Raw genomic sequence first — 20,126 nt, forward strand, 5'->3', positions numbered from 1 at the left:
TGGCACTTAGAGAGTCCACTGAAGATTCAGTGTAACTTCAGAGGCGCTGTGGTGGGTTAAGGATGGCTACCCATTTTTTGCCACTCCTCCCATCGAGAGGAGGCATCTATTTGTCCTGCCCTTAAATTGGAACTGACTCTGTTGACTTATTTTGACCAACGGAACGCGGTGGGCGAAATGCTGGGCAACTTCCGAGGCTGAATCTTAAGAGACGTGCAGCCCCTTCCCTTGGCCCTTGGAATGCTCGTCTCTGGGCCCGCAGCCCCGCTGCCAGAGCCCGCGTGGGCAGGCAGGACGCTGGGAGGCCGACTCTCCCAGCCATGCCCCGAGGTCCTGATGGCAGGGGGTACCAACCTGCCGCCTCAGTAAGTCCATCTTGGATCTTCCAGCCAACACCACGAAAAGCAGAATTACTGCCTGACTGACATACAAAATCAAGAAAAATAATAAATTCTTCTTTTAAGGCACTGAGTTTTGCTGCGGTTTGTTAACACGATGAACGGAACCGGGGAGAAGGATCTTCGGATGGGAAGATATCAAAGGTTCGTGATAACCAAATGGTGCGCAGTGCGTGAAGAAGGCGCACTGTGCGTGCCTCTGCCCGTGGCCATCCTCAGGACAGCTCTCATGGCCTCCTTCGTTCTTTTTTATCTGAGGATATTTTTTCCATTGCTTTTCAGAGTGGAAGAGAGAAAGAGAAACATCAATGTGAGAGAGACACACTGATTGGTTGCCTCCCGCTCTCGGCCCGACTGGGGCAGAACCTGCCACCGAGGTACGTGCTCTTGGCCGGAATCGAACCTGGGACCCTTAAGTCTGAGGGCCGATGCTCTAACCACGGAGCCAAACTGGCCAGCGCCTCCTTCGTTCTTATACCAGGAATTTTAAAAGGTGCAGATGACCCCACTGAACAAGAAGGGAATTCCAATTTCCCTGTGATTAAATTCAGTTCCAACCTTTATTAATCATCCAATCCGTCTTTCTTTTTCTAGAAATATATCAATGCCAAGTCACTAGAGAAAAAGTCTATCTCCAAAGAACTAATTTCTGTAACTTTCTTTAGAAAATGTAAGCAATATAAGGGCAAAATATTGTTTGTTTTATTTCTGCTCTATCCCAAATGCTTATAACAGAAAGGCTAGAGTATAGAAAGATTTTCAAGTTTATTGAATGAATAAATGAATTATTCATGGTCATTTATCTAGGAAGTCACTCCAAGATATAATTTAAACTAAGCTCCAAAATAAATTTATTTTTTTTAAATCATGTTTTATTTTTAAATTACAGTGGACATACAATATTATATTAGTTTCAGGTGCTTAGACATTATATTACCTACTAAGTGATTAGACATTATATTACTTATTAAGTGATTACCCCAATAAATCTTGTACCCATCTGGTGCTTACATAGTTATTAGAAGATTACTGACTATAGTCCCTATGCTATACTTCACTAAATTTATTTTTATTCTGTCCTAATTTTTATGGAAGCAGTAAATATAAAGTTACCAAAATCTTCAAGTAGTATACACTGTAAAATTATTAAATTCCTCCTGCAGGTTTTCTCCTCCAGGCAAAATAACTTAAATTCCTTTAGTTCTTTCTTACAAACTAGATTTTCTAATTGTTTAATTCTATGGTCCCTCATCAGATTTTCTACATTTCAAGTAAGCCATAGTGCCAAATTATCAAAAGTTTGAGTCACAGTGAATATTAAAGGCTAATTCTGCGGTCCCGCGTGAGTTCTCCAGCCCCCTCTCCCACCCTCTCTGTTCCTCCCTCCTTCCTTTTTTGTCTCAGTGGCCATGCCTCTCCCTTCTCCCGGTCCTTCTCCCTTATCTCTTCTTTCTTTTAATCTCTCTCCTTTTTCTCTCTGCTTTCCTCTGAATGCACTAATTTCAAAAGGAGCATAATCATACTTTTTGCACAGGGCCTAGCATATTGAAAGAGTTCCATAAACAGTTATTATTAGTAACTAGTATATAATAGCTAACATATAATAATAGCTAATGTATAGCTTTTCATATTGATATAATTGTATCAATATTATTATAACATGATATACTATATAGTTATAAATATATACATGTTATAATTATATAATAGATAATTATGTCCAATACTGTAGATATAGGACATACTAGTTATCCATTTAGCAGTTTAAAAAAATAAACATTTATTTTCCCAAAGTTTCTGTTGATTAGGAATCCAAGCACAGTTTAGCTGGGTTACCTCATAAGGCTATATAGTCAAGGTGTTGGCTGGGGCTGCAGTCTTCTTTTGTTTTTTAATTGAATTTATTGGGGTGACATTGGTTAATAAAATTACATAGGTGTTAGGTGTACAATGCTATAACACATCATCTGTATATTGCGTTGCGTGTTCATCACCCCTAGTTAAGTCTCCGTCCATCACCATTTACCCCCCCTTTTCTCTCTCCTACCTCCCTGCACCCCCTCTTCTTCCTGGTAATCACCACACTGTTGTCTGTGTCTGAGGCTTTTTTTTTTCTGCTTAATCCCTTCACCCTTTTCACCCAGTCCCCCAGTCTTCTTTGGACCCAACAGAGAGTATCCACTTCCAAGTTCATTCACATGGCTTTTGACAGGCCCTAGGCTGCTGGCTGTTGGCTAGAGACATTCACACTTACAACACGGGCATTTCTGTAGAGTAGCTCACATCACGGCAGCCGGCTTTGTTCAGAGCAAGCAAGCACGCAAGACATCAGGAGAGAAGCCCAGAACTGAGCCAGAGGCTCTTTGTTATCTAGTCTTAGAAGACACACCCCATTGTGTCTGCTGCATTCTATTTGCTAGCAGTCCTCAAATTCATCCTGCACTCTGGGGGTGAAAACTACACACGGGGATAAAGAACCGGAGAGAGGCATCATTGGGGCCATTTTGCAGTGCCCAGGACATATAATCTATATAAAATATAAATACATATTAACCACATAAATGTACTAAATTGAATAATTAGCTATTATTATTTGTTAACAATTATTAAAAAATTATACACATTTGTTAGTAAATATGTAAATATAAACTTTCCTGTTTCCCCCTCCCCCCATATTTGCAAATTCCAGGCTTTCTCTGTTTTTGTTTGTTTGTTTATGGGTAGAAAGGTAAGATGGAGATGCCCTTCTTGTTAATGAATTTCTAGTATTTGTCTTATTTTGTGTGTGTAGCCAGTTTTAAAAAAAAATTTTTGTGGTTAATCCGCACCTGAGAGGAGGGGGAGAGAGAGAGAGGCACCTATGTGAGAGAGATCAGAGCAGGGGATTGAACCTGCAACCAAGGTATGTGCCCTTGACCAGAAATCGAAACCGTGACTCTTCAATCTGTGGGCTGACATTCTAACCACTGAGCCAAATCGGCCAGGGCAAAGATTTTTTTTTTTTGGATTTTTTTTTAGAGACAGGCAGGAAGAGGGAGAGAGAGGAACATCAATGAGAGAGCAAAGCATCGATTGGCTTCCTCCAGCCTCCAGCCACAACCCCAGCATGTGCCCTGACCAGGAATCGAACCAGCAACCTTTCAGTGCACAGGATGACGCCCAACCAACTGAGCACACTGGCCGGGGCTCATTTATTCAAAATTTTTGTTGTGGGTCCTATTTCAGGAACCTTAACAGAATCCCGAACTTGGACCAAGCATTTCACATTTGCATGGTCAAGGGAGCGTGGGTGTTGGTCACAGTGCAACACCACCGGCACCATCAGAAAATGTACACCAAGCAGAATGAGCCAGAGGCACTAATTATTGTAGACACAAGTTACATATGCTTTACATGCACAGAGTTTCATTTCAGCCTTCATGCTAGAATCCCTTTGTTTCTGGAATAACTGCTGTTCCCTCCCTCTGCCTATTTCCTTTCCTGCCACTTTGGTGCCCTGGCTGGTTGTCCCCCTTGCTGTGCTCTCCAGCTACTTTCTTCTTCAGAACTTTAGCCTCTACTTTTCTGCATTTGACTCAGTGTTTGAACGTTTCTATCTCGAATTAGGAAGTTGCTATTTCAAATCTTCATCCCAACTCAATTCAGATGATGAGATTTTGAGGTATTTGCTGATCTAACTGTTATGTCAGCTAGAGATGGGTAAAACCAAGCCCCTGCTCTCAAACAACTCTTAGTTTAACCTGAAATACGAATATATAAAAGAAAGAATATAATCAAGTTGATGGTATAATTATAAAAACAAAGAGGTCCCCCAGCAGAGGGGATGGTTAATTCTTCAGAAGGGGCCAGGAGAGGTTTCTGGGAAGAGGCAGCACTAAGCTGGGCTTTCATGAATGTATAAGCATTTAGTTACTAGAGTTGGGGAAAGGATATCACAGAAGGAAAGGAACCGAAAGTGTGATGTACAGAGGCGTGAAGAACAGTGTGTTATAGCAGGTACGGGGAACTAAGCAGCGGGGCTTTCTCTCCAGGCCAAGTTTGCTGAGGACATATGTTGGCTGCCTCCTAAGTCCTGCACTGGGTCCATCTTTTAGGTTTGGCTGTCTCTACTTTATTGCTTCATTCCTCTACACACTGCCCTGTCTTCCCTCCCTCCCCCCCTCCCCCACCGCATGTAACCCTCCTCTCTTCCTTCCCTTCCTTTTATGGAAATTTTTGTGTGTGTGTTTAGGCCCTGGGTTTAATTTGGTTGGATTGGATTGTAGTAATAACGTTTCTGTACATTTGCCCAGAGGCCTTCAGCTAATGGGTGTATTCTTTACAGGCCAATAAACATGAATAAATCCAGTGCACTGTCTTGTATCTCTGCCTCCCTTCTCTTCCTCTGCACTTTCCCATCTTCCATTGCTGGAGACCTTCCTGGAATACTAAAATTTTCAAACGTGAGGTAGCCTTCATTAAGTCACTTCTGCACCTGCCAGCCATGTCCACGGAGGACTTTCCTCTCGCTGGAAAATGTGCGCTCTACCCGTAAGAGATCCAGCCTGTGTCTAACGGGAGCTCTGTCGCCCCGTTAGAGGGACCGCTCACCCAGTGTCAGCGAGAACCTCAGAAAACTATAGGCTCCCATCTGTGGGCGATGGTTGCTTATTTTTGACCATTGCTGCTGATCTCGACTTCATGTGATTCGGTGATAAACTGATAATAGGACAGAGGCTGACTGCATCACCTCCGGCAAAGTAAATCTGAGGTTCTCCAAACCTGGGGATGCGAGCCTGGCCTCTAAAACAAATGGGGAGCTGCCATAGCTGCCATGAAGGAAAAAAATTAACCAAGCTACTTTAAAACAAACTGCATTCCTGCGTGTCGATTAAACCCAAGAACAGACGGTGGTTTCTGTTCTCCCACCAGCTCTTGCGGCCTTGCTTCCTCTCTTTTCCTTTGCCCCCAGCCTGCCTTTTCCCTCTGCCTTGCTCTAAACATTCTGTTCCATTTTCACTGCCCGAACTCAGACTCCCTCCCAGGATCTCAGGAGAGCGCCCCCTCCTACTGCCTGGGGAGGCTTCCCTGCGCTCCAGTCTCTAGCTAGGCCAGCGCGTTGAGGTCATTGCTCTCTCTGCCAAATGATTGGCCTTAGTTCAGTTTCTCCATCTGTCTGAGCTTTATGGAAAACATGATTGTTGCTCTAGGCTCTTTATTATATGTCCTGTTTTAGGTCTGCTTTGCATCTGCTTTTTTTGTTGCTCCCCCCCCCCCCCCCGTCCCCACCCATTGCCTTTTTCCCCCCTGACTCTCCTCAGACTAGAATCACATCTGTTTTCCAGCCTCTGCACTCTCACTGCAGAGCAGATGGAAGAAGAGCACGTTGTGGGCCAAGCAGATCAGGAAAGAGCTGGGTTTGTACTCAGATTTGTTCTAGGGACTCACCAGAATCCATGTATCGAAAAAATGGAACACTTCTTACAGCTCCCTCAAAGGAACCAGAGGTGCTGTTCTCTTATTTCTCTTTATGTCCATTGATCTCCCTTCCTTCCAACTAGACAGCTAGTTAGCTTTCTTGTTATCTCCCTCCTCCCTCCCTCCCTCCCTCCTTCGTCACTTACCCCCCTTTCTTCTAGTCTGTAATTATTAATACTGTGTGCTCTTCTCTAAGTTAGCTCATCAGGGAGATATACAATGTAGACTACAGGAGCTAGCAGATGCCTTGACACTTACACACTTCTAGTGCACATAAGGTCAACCACTCCTCATATTTGACTTTCTATAGTTCAAGTTGATTCTCTCCAAAGTAGAGATAGTTTAATGGTCTGACCACTAGGGTTTCCACAAGTAAGAGCAAATACAAAGTTTTTAAAACTCCTGGATCTGAGAAAGTGTTATCTACATAATACATGATATGAGGAAAAGTACTGGTGGAAAGTAAGTCAAGCAGAATAAACATAAACTTGGCTCTCAGTTTTCTTTGGGCTTCTGATGGCATTCTGTCCTTAAGATTCCAGACACTAAGATTCTTCGCATAAACTTAAACAAGGCCAAAAGACAGAGTACAGCTGGCATCTCGTCTCACAGAGCTCCTCCACTTTTCAAAATGATTTAGAGGGCAACGTGTCCCTCTACTTTTTCAAACCCTAAGACAGCCAGCCCTCCTCTTGGACAAAACTCCTGTGGTGTCTGTTTTTGTTTGGATGTGGGAATAAATGGGATTTACTTATTTATTTATGTCTAGGAGAAGAAAACAACACCACGAGTCTGAATGTGTGGGTCAAGAAAGAGGCAAAGAAAGAAAATAAACACAGGGATACAGAGGATGTTGTTGGTGTTGAAGAGATGAATGTCCAAAGAGAACAAAAGTGAGGAAAGAAGATGCAAAAGTGGTTCAAACATGGAAGATGGTCAGAGATAGACACGGATTCTGGTGATGTGCAGTAAGGCATTCCAAGGCTGAGATAGAACAAATTAGGTAAGAAGGAGCCCCGGGGAAGGGGGGTGGAGGGTGCCGGGGCCAGACTGTGAGAGGGACAACAGGCTCCTGGAAGAAAGGCTTACGTGAGCTTGGGCCAGCCCTTGGAGGGAGCAGCAGTATCTCTCACCAATGTGGTCATAACCTTTGGAATGAGGGTGTGAGTGACTGCAAGTTCCCATCCCCCTCTCCTTTCAGCATCCCTGCACCCCTCTAGCCTGGCTCTCCCTCTCTCTCTCTCACTCTCTCTTGCTCTCCCTCATCTCATTGTTTCAGGAGGCCAAATCTGAAGTCCTTCCCAGGGAGTGGCCCTGTTCATCTCATTCTCCGGCCAAAGTAGGAATAGCGTGAGAAGGAGAGAGACACAGTCAGCAGCCAAAGGACTCGGTGGAAAGAGCAGAGCACCATAGACAGTGAGTTGTTTGATTGTATACAACCCTAAATGAACAGGGAGTGTGCGTGTGTGCATGTGTGTGCATACGTGTGTGTGTGTGTGTGTGTGAACTGAAGGGCTTGAGGGCGGTAATCGGGGATTGTCACCGAACTTAAAACTGGGCAGGCATCCCAATTACCCACAAAATTCAAATGAAAGGAGACACCAAGGTGAGCAGATGATATAAACAAGTCTCAGACATCGAAAGAGAAGAATCAGACCCTAAAGGTGAAAGAGACCACAGGGTAGGGGCAAACATGGACCGTTTAGAATATGAAATTTCCTCTGCTTGGTAGAAAAGAGCAATGACAGTGAGAATAATGGTAAGTGATCAAATAATAGATGAATTGAGGAATAAGTGTTGGGTGAAAGATAAGGAGAGAGAAAGGGTTTGAGTCCTATGGGGGGCCGGGAAAGCTCCTGGGAAGACGAGGGGTGGGGGTGGGGATAGACATCCTTCCCTGGAGCCTAAACGCTGGTGTGTCCCTGAGCATTACCATCTCTGCTCTCCCCACCATACCTGTTAGATATGCTGCTCTTGGGACCCAAGGTGCTGCTGTTTCTCACTGCCCTCATCATTCCCTCGGGTGAGTCCCTACCTTTATTCTTTTCTCCCTAAAATGCTGGCTCCTCAGCTATACATGCGTCTGGAGGTGGGTGTTAGAGAGTGGAATAGAAGAAGGTTGAAGGGGACTTGGGAGAGAGATGCTTGCTCTTGAGTTCTAGAATTATTATGAAAGAGAAGAAAGGAATAGATTTTGTGTTAAAAAAAAAAAAAAAAAAAAAAAGGCAGAGGTATGGAAAGAGATGACCTTAACTTAGGGAAAGGTATCCTGAGAGTTACGAAACTAAGGTGAAATACACACAAATGCATGTTAACCAAAAGAGGGCCACACACATAAATACACAAGTAAACAAATACCAAGGGAAAAATGAAGCTGATACACAAATGCATACACAAACACGTAGAGAGCATCTAATAAGAAACCTGACCAAATTTAAATCCTGTAGAAAAACACTGCCAAACACTAGCACCAGCATACACACAAGTATATTCACATGCACACCAAAAATATGTGTCAGATCTATACACAAAAGAAAAATTATCTTCACAAATTTCACCGAAGCTACCTAGAAGATTAGTCATAGAAAATAAACCTTGGATCTCAAAGAATAAAAATAAAAAATCCTACTCATTCTGCCAGATACAGATTGTGAGAAAATAATCTTTTTGCCTTGTTCAGTAGTGTAGCTGGTGGGATGGCTGTGGGGATAGGACAGGACACATTAGAAGGGCTGCTGGCTCTCTCTGTGGAACAGGACCCCATTCCGCCCGGCTGGGAATGAGGGCAAGAGTCAGGGCATAACACAGTAGGGGTTTGTTCTCAGGGATTTGTTGTCTTGTTTGAGTGTTTCCATATTTGTGTGAAGCATTAATGATCTGAGTAATTTTGTATTGAGCCATATAAAAATAAAGATAAAGTATCACCATTTTCCCATCATTTTCTGGTTCATTTTATAAAAGTTTTTTGAGGTATAGAGCTAAGGTCACTCACATGCCTTTTCTCTTTCTTTTGGTACAGGCTGGACACCTCTAAGGGTCAGTGGTCAAGAAGGTAGGTGAACCTTGGGATTGGGACTCTGCTCAGGTTCTTTTCAGTGTAACATGAATGAATGGTTGCAGTTAATAAATCGGTAATACAACAGAGAGGTAATACAATAGAGGTGTGTTGCCAAGGTATGGGAAATAGGATCTAACTGACCAGTTTCCACAGTCCTATTATCCCATTCATAATCTACTGAAATACTCTCCCCAAGACCTCCTCTATACCCATCTCTAGCTTCCACTCTCCTCTGCACATCTCTTATCTCGCTCAGAAAATGCCCACTAATCCTAACAGAAAGCTTTTTCCTATCCATGTAACAGTGGAGAAACTAAAATGCAAAGACAGGATGAAAAGTCATCTCAGTACTACAGCAAAATTGTGGCATAGCTGAACAGAACCCAAAAGTTTTGGCTTCCAAAAGACCACTTCCTTCAGCTTAATGAAGGAAACTCAAATCAGCATCTCCACTCTGCCTCCAGGCTTTCAAAATAGTTATAATTTATCTCTTACTATTCCCACCCTTGTGAGCACAGCAGTATGTAATTCATTAACAGGCCTTAAAATCAAATTAGTGGGTCACAACTGGTATATATATATTTTTAAGTATCTTTATTGATATCAGAGAGAAGAAAGGGGAGGGAGAGAGAGACAGAAACATCAATGATGAGAGAGTCATTGATGGAGCCCACAACCCGGGCATGTGCCCTGACAGGGAATCGAACCCCAATCGCCTGGATCCTAGGTCGACGCTCAACCGCTGAGCCACGCCCGGCCGGGCACAACTGGTATTTTTAAAGAATTAGGATAGGCTAAAATACAAATAGGGTACATGAAACCCATTGCAAGAGTCAAGTATTATCTTTAAACTTGTTTCAGTTTTATGTGTGCACTGGGGCATGATATAATTTCTTATACCCTGTGAGTTCTGGAACAGAAAATAAAAATATAGAAATAAAAACTTTTCTTCTTTGTTGCGAGTAAATAGGTCTGAATCCCTAAATTTCTGAACCTAGATCAACCTGATTTCAGTGCCAGCAAAACTAAATATCTGAATTCATTTTTGTGGGCTGGTTAAGGTCCAGTCCTTTTTTATGACTTTGTGATGCTTTTCTTTCAGAAATATTATAAGATGAAAGTGTCTCCTTAAGATTTCCTTTCAGAGAATGTAAATTCTAGATAAGTATTTACATGGTGGTAGCTCATGGAAAAGGTGGATAAACTGAAGTATATAGAAAAAGTAGGTAAACTGAGGAATATGCAGAAAAGCAGTACTCTGCCCTGAAATCCTGAGACAGCTGGGATACACTCACAACCCCTTTGCTCTCCTCTGTTTCTCTCCTGTTTCTGTGAGTGGCTGGACTGGAATGTAGCTAGAGAGCAAGGGGAACAGGGCCAGATTGGACTACACCCCAGAGGCTCCACTCCCCTCTTAGTCTCCAGAGTGATTCAGGTCAGTGTTTTTTTTTTTAATATCTTGTGGAATTGAAAGAGACCTGGATCCTTTTATCAAAAGTTGTTCTGAAAAAAGAAAGTTTATATTGAGCATTAAAGATAAAAATGTTCTTTTGTCAGATCTGATGATTTTTCTGTCTGGAATTTATTTTTTTTTAAATAATGGGGTAAGCAGTAAGCAGGGGAAATTCCTTAATAATGTTTTATTTGTGTTTTGCCTCTACCACAATGATCTCTGATGTGCTTTATTAAAATGCCATTCCCACCAAATTTAAATCTGATATTTAGACTCTGAAGTTAAAAAAAGTCAAACCAAACTATGTGAATTTGCTGACCCCTAGTGGGTAAAATAGATTATGACTTATAAGCTTTCTACAATGAAGGGATGATTCTAGATGGGATATTTGCTATTTAGATGTTAACACTGCTTTGTTATTTTGCTTTTTAAAGTCAAAACAAGTTGTTCTAGGGAGTGTGATTATTTATGATTTTAGATACAGTTTTCTTAGTCTATCCCAATAGATTCCACCTTAAGACCCGGGCCATTTTTATTCCTTCTCACCCTGCCTTTACTTTCCACTGACCAACCGCAAGGCACTGTCCGCTAACAGGCATTCACCCTTCCCTCCCTTCACCTCACCTCTCACTGAGCATCACAAAATCACCAACATCACCTTTTCTGAACACTCTTGTATATAAGCATATCAGCAGACTAATACCCAATTACAACAAAATTATAAATACCAAAATCAGTGTTTTTGGTGAAGATAATTTTCATTTTGAGTAAACATGGGAAAAGGGTCATAACTCCGTTATACTTATTAACAAGCTCTATGAACGTGGGTAAACTATTCTCCCGGTGCTCAGTTTTATCATCTGTAAAAACAGGGATTTAAACAGTGTCTGGCACATCGTTAATTCAGATTAGCTAAATGTTTTATCATCTGTTAGGACAATAATGTAATATAAGTTATCCCTGCAGTCTAATGCTTAATCAAAGTGTAATTGAAAAAGAGGTGTCTGTGGAGGATTATCTGATGGGAATGTAGTTTAATTTATTCATTCCTCTAGATAATACAGACAAAGGAAAAAGGGTATTCTAGGCCAATGATAGTGTGGGTATGTTCATGGAAGCAGGAAAGGGTGACATTTGTTTGGGTTAGAGGGGAAAGGACTTAGTCTGGGAAGCAAACAAAAAAACAATTGTGGCCTCGCTGGGTGTGGCTCAGCAGTTGAGCACCGACCTAGGATCCAGGAGATCACAAGTTCGATTCCCTGTCAGGGCACATGCCTGGGTTGCGGGCTCGATCCCCAGTCGGGGGTGTGCAGGAGGCAGCCAATCAATGACTCTCATCATTGATGTTTCTATCTCTCTCTCCCTCTCCCTTCCTCTCTCTGAAATCAATAAAGATTTTTTTTTTTTTTTTAAATTGTGGGATACTTATTCTGTGTTGGCCACCGCACTAGACAATTTTACTTACTGGGAGTGCAAGGTGAGAAGGGTAAAGAGAATGCTCAGAAAATGTTTTCTGATTGTTTTGTTTAGCTGGGGTGGCTGCAACGACTTCAGAGACATTCACAGAAGATCCTAGTAAGCTACTCTTTTTGTTTATTTCTTGCTTTCATACTGGAAATAGAAGGCTTGATGACGACGTCTGTAAAAAGGAAAATGAAGACTAGAAAAGAGGTTGGAGGGCGCTCTGGGCTCAGGCCACTGATGCTGGAAACATAACCAGTCTGTGTCTCTCCTCCGCTTCCTCCCGCAAGAGGGCCATATATTCGCCCCGCAGCCTGCGTTCTTTCAATCCTCCTTGCCTCCTTTTAGATCACCATCCCTTATCCTGCTTCCCTTTGTACTTTTTCCTACTTGCATTTTTCATTCTCTGTTATCTTTGCAGATCTGGTAAATGAACCCTCTACAGATGAAACAGGTAAGTTTTACTACAGTTCTTTAAAAGTGGCATGAATCTCATTAATAGTCACAATATTTATTCCAGCTCTTGAACAAATCCTGTATCTCTGGGAAAGGCATAGAGATCATGGGCATATTGTTCAGGGACAGTGGAATAAAAAGAAAAAGAGGTCCCTTAGTCCTCTAAAAAGAGGAAATGAAGTGGATTAATAGCTAAAATAAGGCGTGAATGAAAAAGGCTCCCAAAATTAGTATAATGTCAATAGGACAGATATCCTTCAAAAAATATTCACAATTACGTCAATGAACTCTCTTTCAATGGACATAATACACAAACCCAGCCATAGCCTTGACTGGGCCCTGATATCTCCACTCTCCCTTTTTTTAATTCTGCCTTCCCTCTTGACAATTCAAAGCCCTCCTCACACCTGCTGTTTTGTGCCTTTTCAGTTCTGGCTGATATCGAGCCTTCCACAGATGACCTGGGTGAGTTCAGATCTGGGCTTTCCCCAGAGCCCATTATGGAAGGCATTACAGCCGGTGAAGGATCCTAAATATACAGAGTTACAGTTTATATAGCACTTTCTTCCAACAGTTCAATTTAATGACCTTTTTGATCCCCTAACAAGCAGAACGGTGCTGTGTCTGATGCACAAAATACCAACACCTGATATTTTGAAGTTTCTAAGACTAGATGAGTAAAGCAAATATGTAAACAAATAAATGTATGGGGAGATAAAGAGAAATCTTCTAAAAGTAATGGTCAAACTGAATCTTGAAAGAAGAACTGGAGCAAGCCAGGCAATTATGGAGGGGATGTGAATTTCAACCAAAGGGAATAGCTGTTCAAACATGTGAAAGCAAAATATAACTTGGCATATTGGGGAAGCTGCATTTTTTGAATGGTTAGGGTTAAAACCACAAGGAATAAGTGGCAGGACATGAGAAAAAGAGAGAAAACTATATTATTCTAAACAAATATTTACTAAAAACCTGCTACTTAGGTGCCAGGGATATAAAGGTGAACAAAACTAATTTTCTTCTACTAGATATTTTTTGTCTAATAGATGAGATAGACAAGTGAACAGATTAAAAAAAAAAAAGTTCTTGACTATATTCAGTGTTGGGGGTTAGGAAAGGCTTTTCTGGAGAGCACATTGCCTAAGCTGCTTCTTGAAAGACAGTAGAAGTGAACAGAAGGGGGAAGAGCTTTTAGGTAAAGCAACTAATGTGGGCAAAGGCTTAGGACGGAAATAAAAACCAGAGTATAGTTTATACAGAGAAAAGTTCAAATTAGATTTGTGAATTGGAAAACCAACAAGGATGAGGTTGCAGTAGTTCCAATAAAAGATGGTGGCTTGAACTAAGGCAAAGGTAGTGAAAACTGAATGTGAACCGTAAGGGGGAGGAGATGACGATGTTCAGCTTCCCATCAGGTAGATGGTGGCTATTGGGTGGCTGGCGCTGCCATTCACTGAAGAACAATTTGAATTGGTGAGGGGAGAATGATTAAGTCAGTCTGAGATGTTGGATATGATGGATCTTTGAAAAATCCATGAACTCTTTCATAGGTTTATAGGTCTGCAGCTTAGAAAAGAGATCTGGGCTAGAAGTATAAATTTGAGAATCCTCAGCATATAAACTTGCAACTGAAACCATGGGATAGATGAGATCACCTAACATACTTCCTATAGTTTCCTATTGGCAACTCTTCCAATCACACTTTACTGGTACCTCCCATAGTCTGTTCCCTCAAGATTCATCTTGCTCCTTGATTTGATCTCCATTCCACACACTAGGCCCATATTTAACCAGCCCCTAGGTTAGGCGTGGCTGTGGCTATGGCTATGAAACCTTGCAATTCTTTATTGGATAAATTTTATCAAAGAAAACATAATGGTGTATCTGATTTACAGAGAAGAAAATTTCTTTTTATGTGTATATATATATATATATATATAATATATATGTATATATCTTTATTGATTTCAGAGAGAGGAAGGGAAAGGGAGAGAGAGAGAGAGAGACATCAATGAATCATTGATCAGCTGCCTCCTGCACGTCCCCACTGAGGATCAAGCCCCCAACCCAGGCATGTGCCCTGACCAGGAATCGGACCTCAGTCTCCTAGATCATAGGTTGATGCTCAACCACTGAGCCACACCAGCCAGGCAGAAAATTTCTTTTTTGAAGAAGAGCTTCTACAGCACAAAAATATTTTCTTTCTTTTTTTTAGCTCTAGGATGAAGCTCTTCTGAGCATATGGCTCTTTGCCTGTGCCCCTTCTAAATCTGTTTATTGTCAGCAACACAAAGATACTCTCAATACAATAACATTTTCAACTCCCTAGGAGAGAAAGGCAAAATCATATTTCCCATCCTAACTCCTAAACCTCTTCAATTGTATGAATCAAAACAAACCATTATTTTTTTTGTTTTTTTCTTAGAAGTTGCTAAAAAGTTAATTCATTTGTTTTCTATCTATATGGCTGCCCCACATGGGTCTCAAGGTAGGTAACATGATAGCTACAGAGGTAGTGACTTCTAGAACTAATAATAACTGAATAATATTTCTGCCTTCCAGCCTCACCCAATGATAAAAATGCCAGCACAGGTATGATTGTCTTTTGCATGTCTCTTTCCTAAGCCTTTTTCCTCCAGGAGGATCAGCTTGCTCTTTGGAGGGTGCATCTTCTAGTTTACTTCCAATTCTTTCTCAAAGAATATTTTCAGTATCCTTTGTTCTTCCTCTCCAAGCCCCACCCCTGCCTTTTTATATGAGTTTCTATCCTAAAAGTCACGGTCAAATGAATGGACCACTGTCGCATGATCACAAGACAATCCATTGGACTTTATTAGGTTAGGGGGTTGGGAACTGACTGCAAGGATTCAGTTATTATAAACATTATGGCTAAAATTGCTTTCTTTAATGTGCTGATAATTCTGATGTGCAGCTAGGGTTAAAAATTACTGGAATAGAAAAGGAGTTACCTTACAACTCCCTTCTTCAGAATGGGATTATCAGCATTTGTTTGATATTTCACCTGGATAACCCTAGGAGGACTTTTTCCTAGAAGAGCCCTCAGAGATTGATATTTTAGCCACGTCTACTTCCAGGTAGGGGAAGTCTCTAAATTTCATTTTAGTAAATTTCCTATTACTGTGCTTTGGTGAGCAGGAAGGAGGTGCCTCGACATACAATGATCTTCTGTAGAGAGTCTTTTGTATGCTTTTCCCACTTTATCTCTCTTCCTGTGTCCCTTTAATCCTTTGTTAATCTCTCTCGTGTTTGTTATGCCTCTCCCTATTTTTTTGTGTTGGGCTTCTTCAGAGTGCCGGGATGAGAAATTTGCTTGCACAAGACTCTACTCTGTGCATCGGCCAGTCAAGCAATGCGTTCATCAGTTATGCTTTACCAGGTAAGGGATCCCAGAATACCCAGAGAGCATCTTCCGCGATAGTGTTTTCCTGTCAGCAACAAACTAAGGAGTCCCCACTAAGGAATTTTAGTCTTTGGAGGGGCAGAAGATTTTAGCATAATCCTCCTAGGTATTCCTGAAGGCACCAGATAGAACCTAGAGTCTGGATTGAGGTATACAGAGAACAGACTGAGTAAAACATCCAGATGCTTAGAGGGCAAATAAAGGTGAGGGCTGGAAGAAAGATAGTCACAACAGAAACACAGGTACGTTGAATTTAATACCTCACAGAAAAAGGCTGAAGTGAAAGATCCAAGTCTGAAGGTAGAAAATAGTGGGGAGGAGCCTGGCCAGTGTGGCTCAGCGGTTGAACATCCACCAATGATCCAGGAGATCTTGGTTCAATTCTGATCAGGGCACATGCCCAAGTTGCAGGCTCAATCCTCAGGAGGGCACTTGCAGGAAGCAGCCAATCAATGACTCTCTCTCATCATTGATGTTTCTATCTCTCCCTTCTTCCCTCTCTCTGAAATCAATAAAAATATATTTTTTAAAAAAGAAAATAGTGGGGAAGAGTTAATATTAAGCTTGATTCTAGGTGGAGTAGGAAAAGTGTCATTAAGAAGAGTAATTAATATGATTTTCTGAAATATTTAAGGAAATTCAGATAAGGAAGCGTGGGGAATACAGGAGTTGAAGAGGCATCGTAGGCCTAGGCTGCTTCTCCCTCTCAATGCCTTTTTCTGTCTCCTTCCTTAACCATGACCCTGGACTCTGGCAGTTTACGACGCATGTACATCATCAACAATGAGATCTGCTCCCGTCTTGTCTGTAAAGAACATGAAGCTATGAAAGGTAAGATGATGTCTGTGTTTTTAGTGGGGGAAGGGACAGTTATGAGAGAGGTAAATAAGGACAGTGCTAATGGATCCAAGGGCTGGCTTTGGAGGAGGGCTTTAGGTCACCCCTTTAACTTCTACCAGTCCCAGCGTTACCCCAAATAAGTAATCGAAGTAAAGCAGCATGCTTAATACATAAACATAGCCCTACAAAAAGTCCCCCCAGATCTCTTTCCAGTTAGACTGCAACTCCCAATCTCTGCTGAATATAGGGAGAGCTCTTTCTGAAGCTCCGGCTGCTCTGAAGATCATTCACTGGGGTTCTAGGTAAAAAGGCCAAGTCAGCCATTACATATAATAGATGCTACTAGTCTGCAGCCATGTTTGTAACTCAAAAAGCCCCCCACAAAAAACACATTAATTTGAAGACAGTAGTGTTTGGATAAGGCCTATAATTGTATTAGAAAGACTGGACATTTAGAAACTGGCTACATTATAAACCATCCACCAATTCCAAGCACCCTTTACATCGCTCATTGTGAAATTTCCGAGGTAGGGGAAGGTAGCAAGACTTCACAAAAACAATTAAAAGAGTTGAAAGTGAGTGACCGTGTATGATGAGAAAAAAGATACTCCCCACCTTCCCCAGGGCCAGCCCCAAAAGGCGGCTGCGGTTGGCCAGGGCACCACAGACCAGCCGCTTCTGACTCAGCAGCCCGCCTTGGGCCGAGCTCCTGAGTAAGAGCTGTACTTAATTTCGCAGAAGGAAACTTATCGCTTTTCCCCATTGGCTCTGTGCAAGCCACCTGCAAGGGAAGCACCTTGAGGTTGAGGTTGAGTATTTGGGACTCCAGGCACTTTCAAGTGTCCCCGGGGACTTGGTCAAGTTAGCTGTTTGCACATCATAAACACTTTAGGTATATACTGAGGGACTGAATCACCTCAGTTTTTGGTAATTCACTAAGCTCATGATTAGAAAAAGTGGGAGCCAGGTGTAGAAAGGAAACTTAACACTTACCACCTGTGCTAGGTACTTTGCTTGCATTATTTTATTTTGAATACAACTCAACTGTTGAGGCAGCTATTTGAATGCTTATTTTATAGCAAAGGATAGCGAAGTCCAGAAACGTTAAGAAACTTTCTAGTAAGTTTCTAGCGGTAAACGGTAAGTGGCAGAGCTGGGATTCTCACTAGGACCTTTTTCTCCCGGGCCTTTTCCCTGCACCACACTGCAGTCTCCCCTTTCCCTTAGAACGCCCGCCCCCGTCACCTTCCCGCCCGCCCCCCACCATGCTCTGCTTCTCTCCTAGACGAGCTCTGCCGGCAGATGGTTGGTCTGCCCCCCCGACGGCTCCGGCGCTCCAACTACTTCCGACTTCCTCCCTGTGAAAACGTGAACTTGCAGAGACCAAGTGGCCTGTGATCGTCAAGGAAAGGAGAAAAGGGGAAATGTGTGGGAGGGATGAAGAGAATGCTCCAGGAAGAGGGAACCCCTTGTCTAACCATCATCAGCTAACCCGTGCACATTAGTATTTCTTAGACCAAACCCTTTTTGCGATGTTAAGCTTTTGCCCCTACTCCCTGATGTTTCACCCAGACCGAAACATTTATCTCATTTTCGGTACTTACAATACAAAGTTTATATTATTGCATTGTTTTACTGCTTCCCAATATCATAGACATAGTAGATAAATGATGACCAGGTGGCTTATATACAAACATTCTACATACAGTTTCAAGGGAAAATAAACTTAAGGTTAATAATATTTACTACTGAATCTGTCCGAGCTAGGTCTTAGGGCAGAAGAAAGAAACTATTACTATCTATTTTGGCTAGCCATGGAACTTCATTTACTTTCAAGAGTTTTCTAGATCGACTCCCCATTTGTCTATAAAATTATAATTCTCTTCACTCTTATTTTAACTATTTTGCTGATTGTCCTAACATTTACCTGGAAGGTCCTCTTTATGGAAAAGATCATGATAATTTTTGTAGCCCTAGAAAATTCTCCAGAGCCAAGAGTTGTACAATCCTACTAACAATATATAAAGACCTGAAATGTTGTCTTCGGCCAAGCTCAGAGGCTGAGGCCAAAGAGAGAAGAGTATGCCAGGTATAGAACTTGGACCCATGATTCCCTGTTCAATTTTTGATGCACTTGTCCAGTCAGCAAGTAGTGCTAGAAAGTAAGTTTCATTTTCTTACTCCTTTATGGTAGTATTGGGGTCAGTCCACCTTCACAGGTTAATTAGACAACAAACGTCAAACCATATCACTGGTCTCAGTATCTGTGAGTTGTTGCAACTTCCATTCTCACCACTTGCCAAAATCTATAGAGATTATTATGCAAATAGATTCTGGAATAGCCTGAATTGGGGCCTAAGAAGTGCATCCCGGCCTGAACTTTAATAGGCAGGCACAAAGTTTACCAATGGTTTATAGAAAAGAGTAAAAGAAGCACAATATTTAGACAACCCCCAATCTTACTCTGGGTCTAGCAGTAACCAGGTAGCCTCAGATAAGTCATATTTCCTCATTAGGTGCTCATTTAATTTCCCCATCTTTAACATGAGAAGATTTAATTTACACTAGTTCTAAGGTTTCTTTTAATTCTATGATTCTCAAGATTTAAATGCATTGTTCATATTTCTTGAAGCCTAGAGATGCGGTCTAATTCACAAAAAATGTGTCTGCTTTATAAGGGGGGAAATAGCCTTTATATTTAATGGACAGCAGTCCACAATATATCAGAACAATATCCAACTATAAGTGACAAATTATATATTATGGACCTTCCATTTGATAAACTCAGTAAACTTCTTAAAAAGCCAATGGAATTCAAGTAGGAATGAGGGGACTTTGAGACAACCAGTTACATATGACAAATTACCACTTGATGGGGAGTGAATTTCTTTCATATTTGCTGAGAAAACGACCTGAGTATTAGAGTCTTGCTGTTAAGAAGCAATTTAGTTTAATGGGGTTTGCACAACTGATTAAAGAAAAATGTTGGAAAAGGCCCCAAAGCATGTAATCCTGCTCCACAGCCTTTAGAAGTAAATGTACTCCTATGTAGACATATTAAATGTATATTGTAGCCGCTGTAGAGAAATCTCATAGGCACCAAGTTTCCAAGAGTCATGTCAAAATGTCTTCATGAACTTGACCCTCCAACTGCATATTGAACGAGAGGTAGCATTCCGCCAGAAAGTGCCTCAATCTCAGTATTGTGTATATTGCAAATTAAACATTTTAAAATAATTTTTTTTTCCAGTTTTCTTCTCAGAAGAGAGAAGTGTTGTGTCTGATTATTTCTTTTTCTATTTTATGTTTAAAAAGACCTGAATTCATGCTTTTATTCCACTCTGAAAACTAACAATATTGCTCAAATTTCTCTATTCCACTGTTCTCTATTGTATCCTTCGTCCCTCCATAACTTAACCGTTGGTTCTCCAACATTCCAAACTTATTTACTCTCCTCCAGATGTGACCCATCCTCAGTTCACCAGAAAATTCTTTTTCTTTTCTGCCCCCTTCAGGACCAACTGACTTGCAAGATGAAGTTTCATGCTTTATTTTCACTTCTCTTTTGCATGATCAAATTCC

At 41.5% G+C, this 20,126-nt stretch overlaps 1 protein-coding gene across 5 annotated transcripts; it reads left to right on the plus strand.

Annotated features, from left to right (window-relative positions):
- The first annotated feature begins 6,624 nt into the window (after window positions 1-6,624).
- Window positions 6,625-19,781, plus strand: MFAP5 (microfibril associated protein 5). Of its 5 annotated transcripts, XM_081130881.1 has the most exons (11): window positions 6,625-6,858; window positions 7,135-7,271; window positions 7,819-7,878; window positions 8,875-8,907; window positions 11,897-11,941; window positions 12,249-12,281; window positions 12,713-12,748; window positions 14,846-14,875; window positions 15,593-15,680; window positions 16,462-16,535; window positions 17,830-19,781. In XM_081130881.1, the coding sequence occupies exons 3-11, from the start codon at window positions 7,821-7,823 to the stop codon at window positions 17,940-17,942; spliced, it is 510 nt and encodes a 169-aa protein (XP_080987007.1). In that variant the 5' UTR covers window positions 6,625-6,858; window positions 7,135-7,271; window positions 7,819-7,820; the 3' UTR covers window positions 17,943-19,781. The 5 variants fall into 5 exon arrangements, with proteins under 5 accessions (XP_080987007.1, XP_080987006.1, XP_080987008.1 ...); XM_081130880.1 differs by lacking the exon at window positions 6,625-6,858 and having other exon boundaries at window positions 7,008-7,271; XM_081130882.1 differs by lacking the exons at window positions 6,625-6,858; window positions 12,713-12,748 and having other exon boundaries at window positions 7,097-7,271.
- Window positions 19,782-20,126: the final 345 nt, after the last annotated feature.

Source organism: Miniopterus schreibersii (assembly GCF_964146895.1).
Source record: "Miniopterus schreibersii genome assembly, chromosome: 2".
In the NCBI taxonomy this organism is placed as follows: Eukaryota; Metazoa; Chordata; class Mammalia; order Chiroptera; family Miniopteridae; genus Miniopterus; species Miniopterus schreibersii.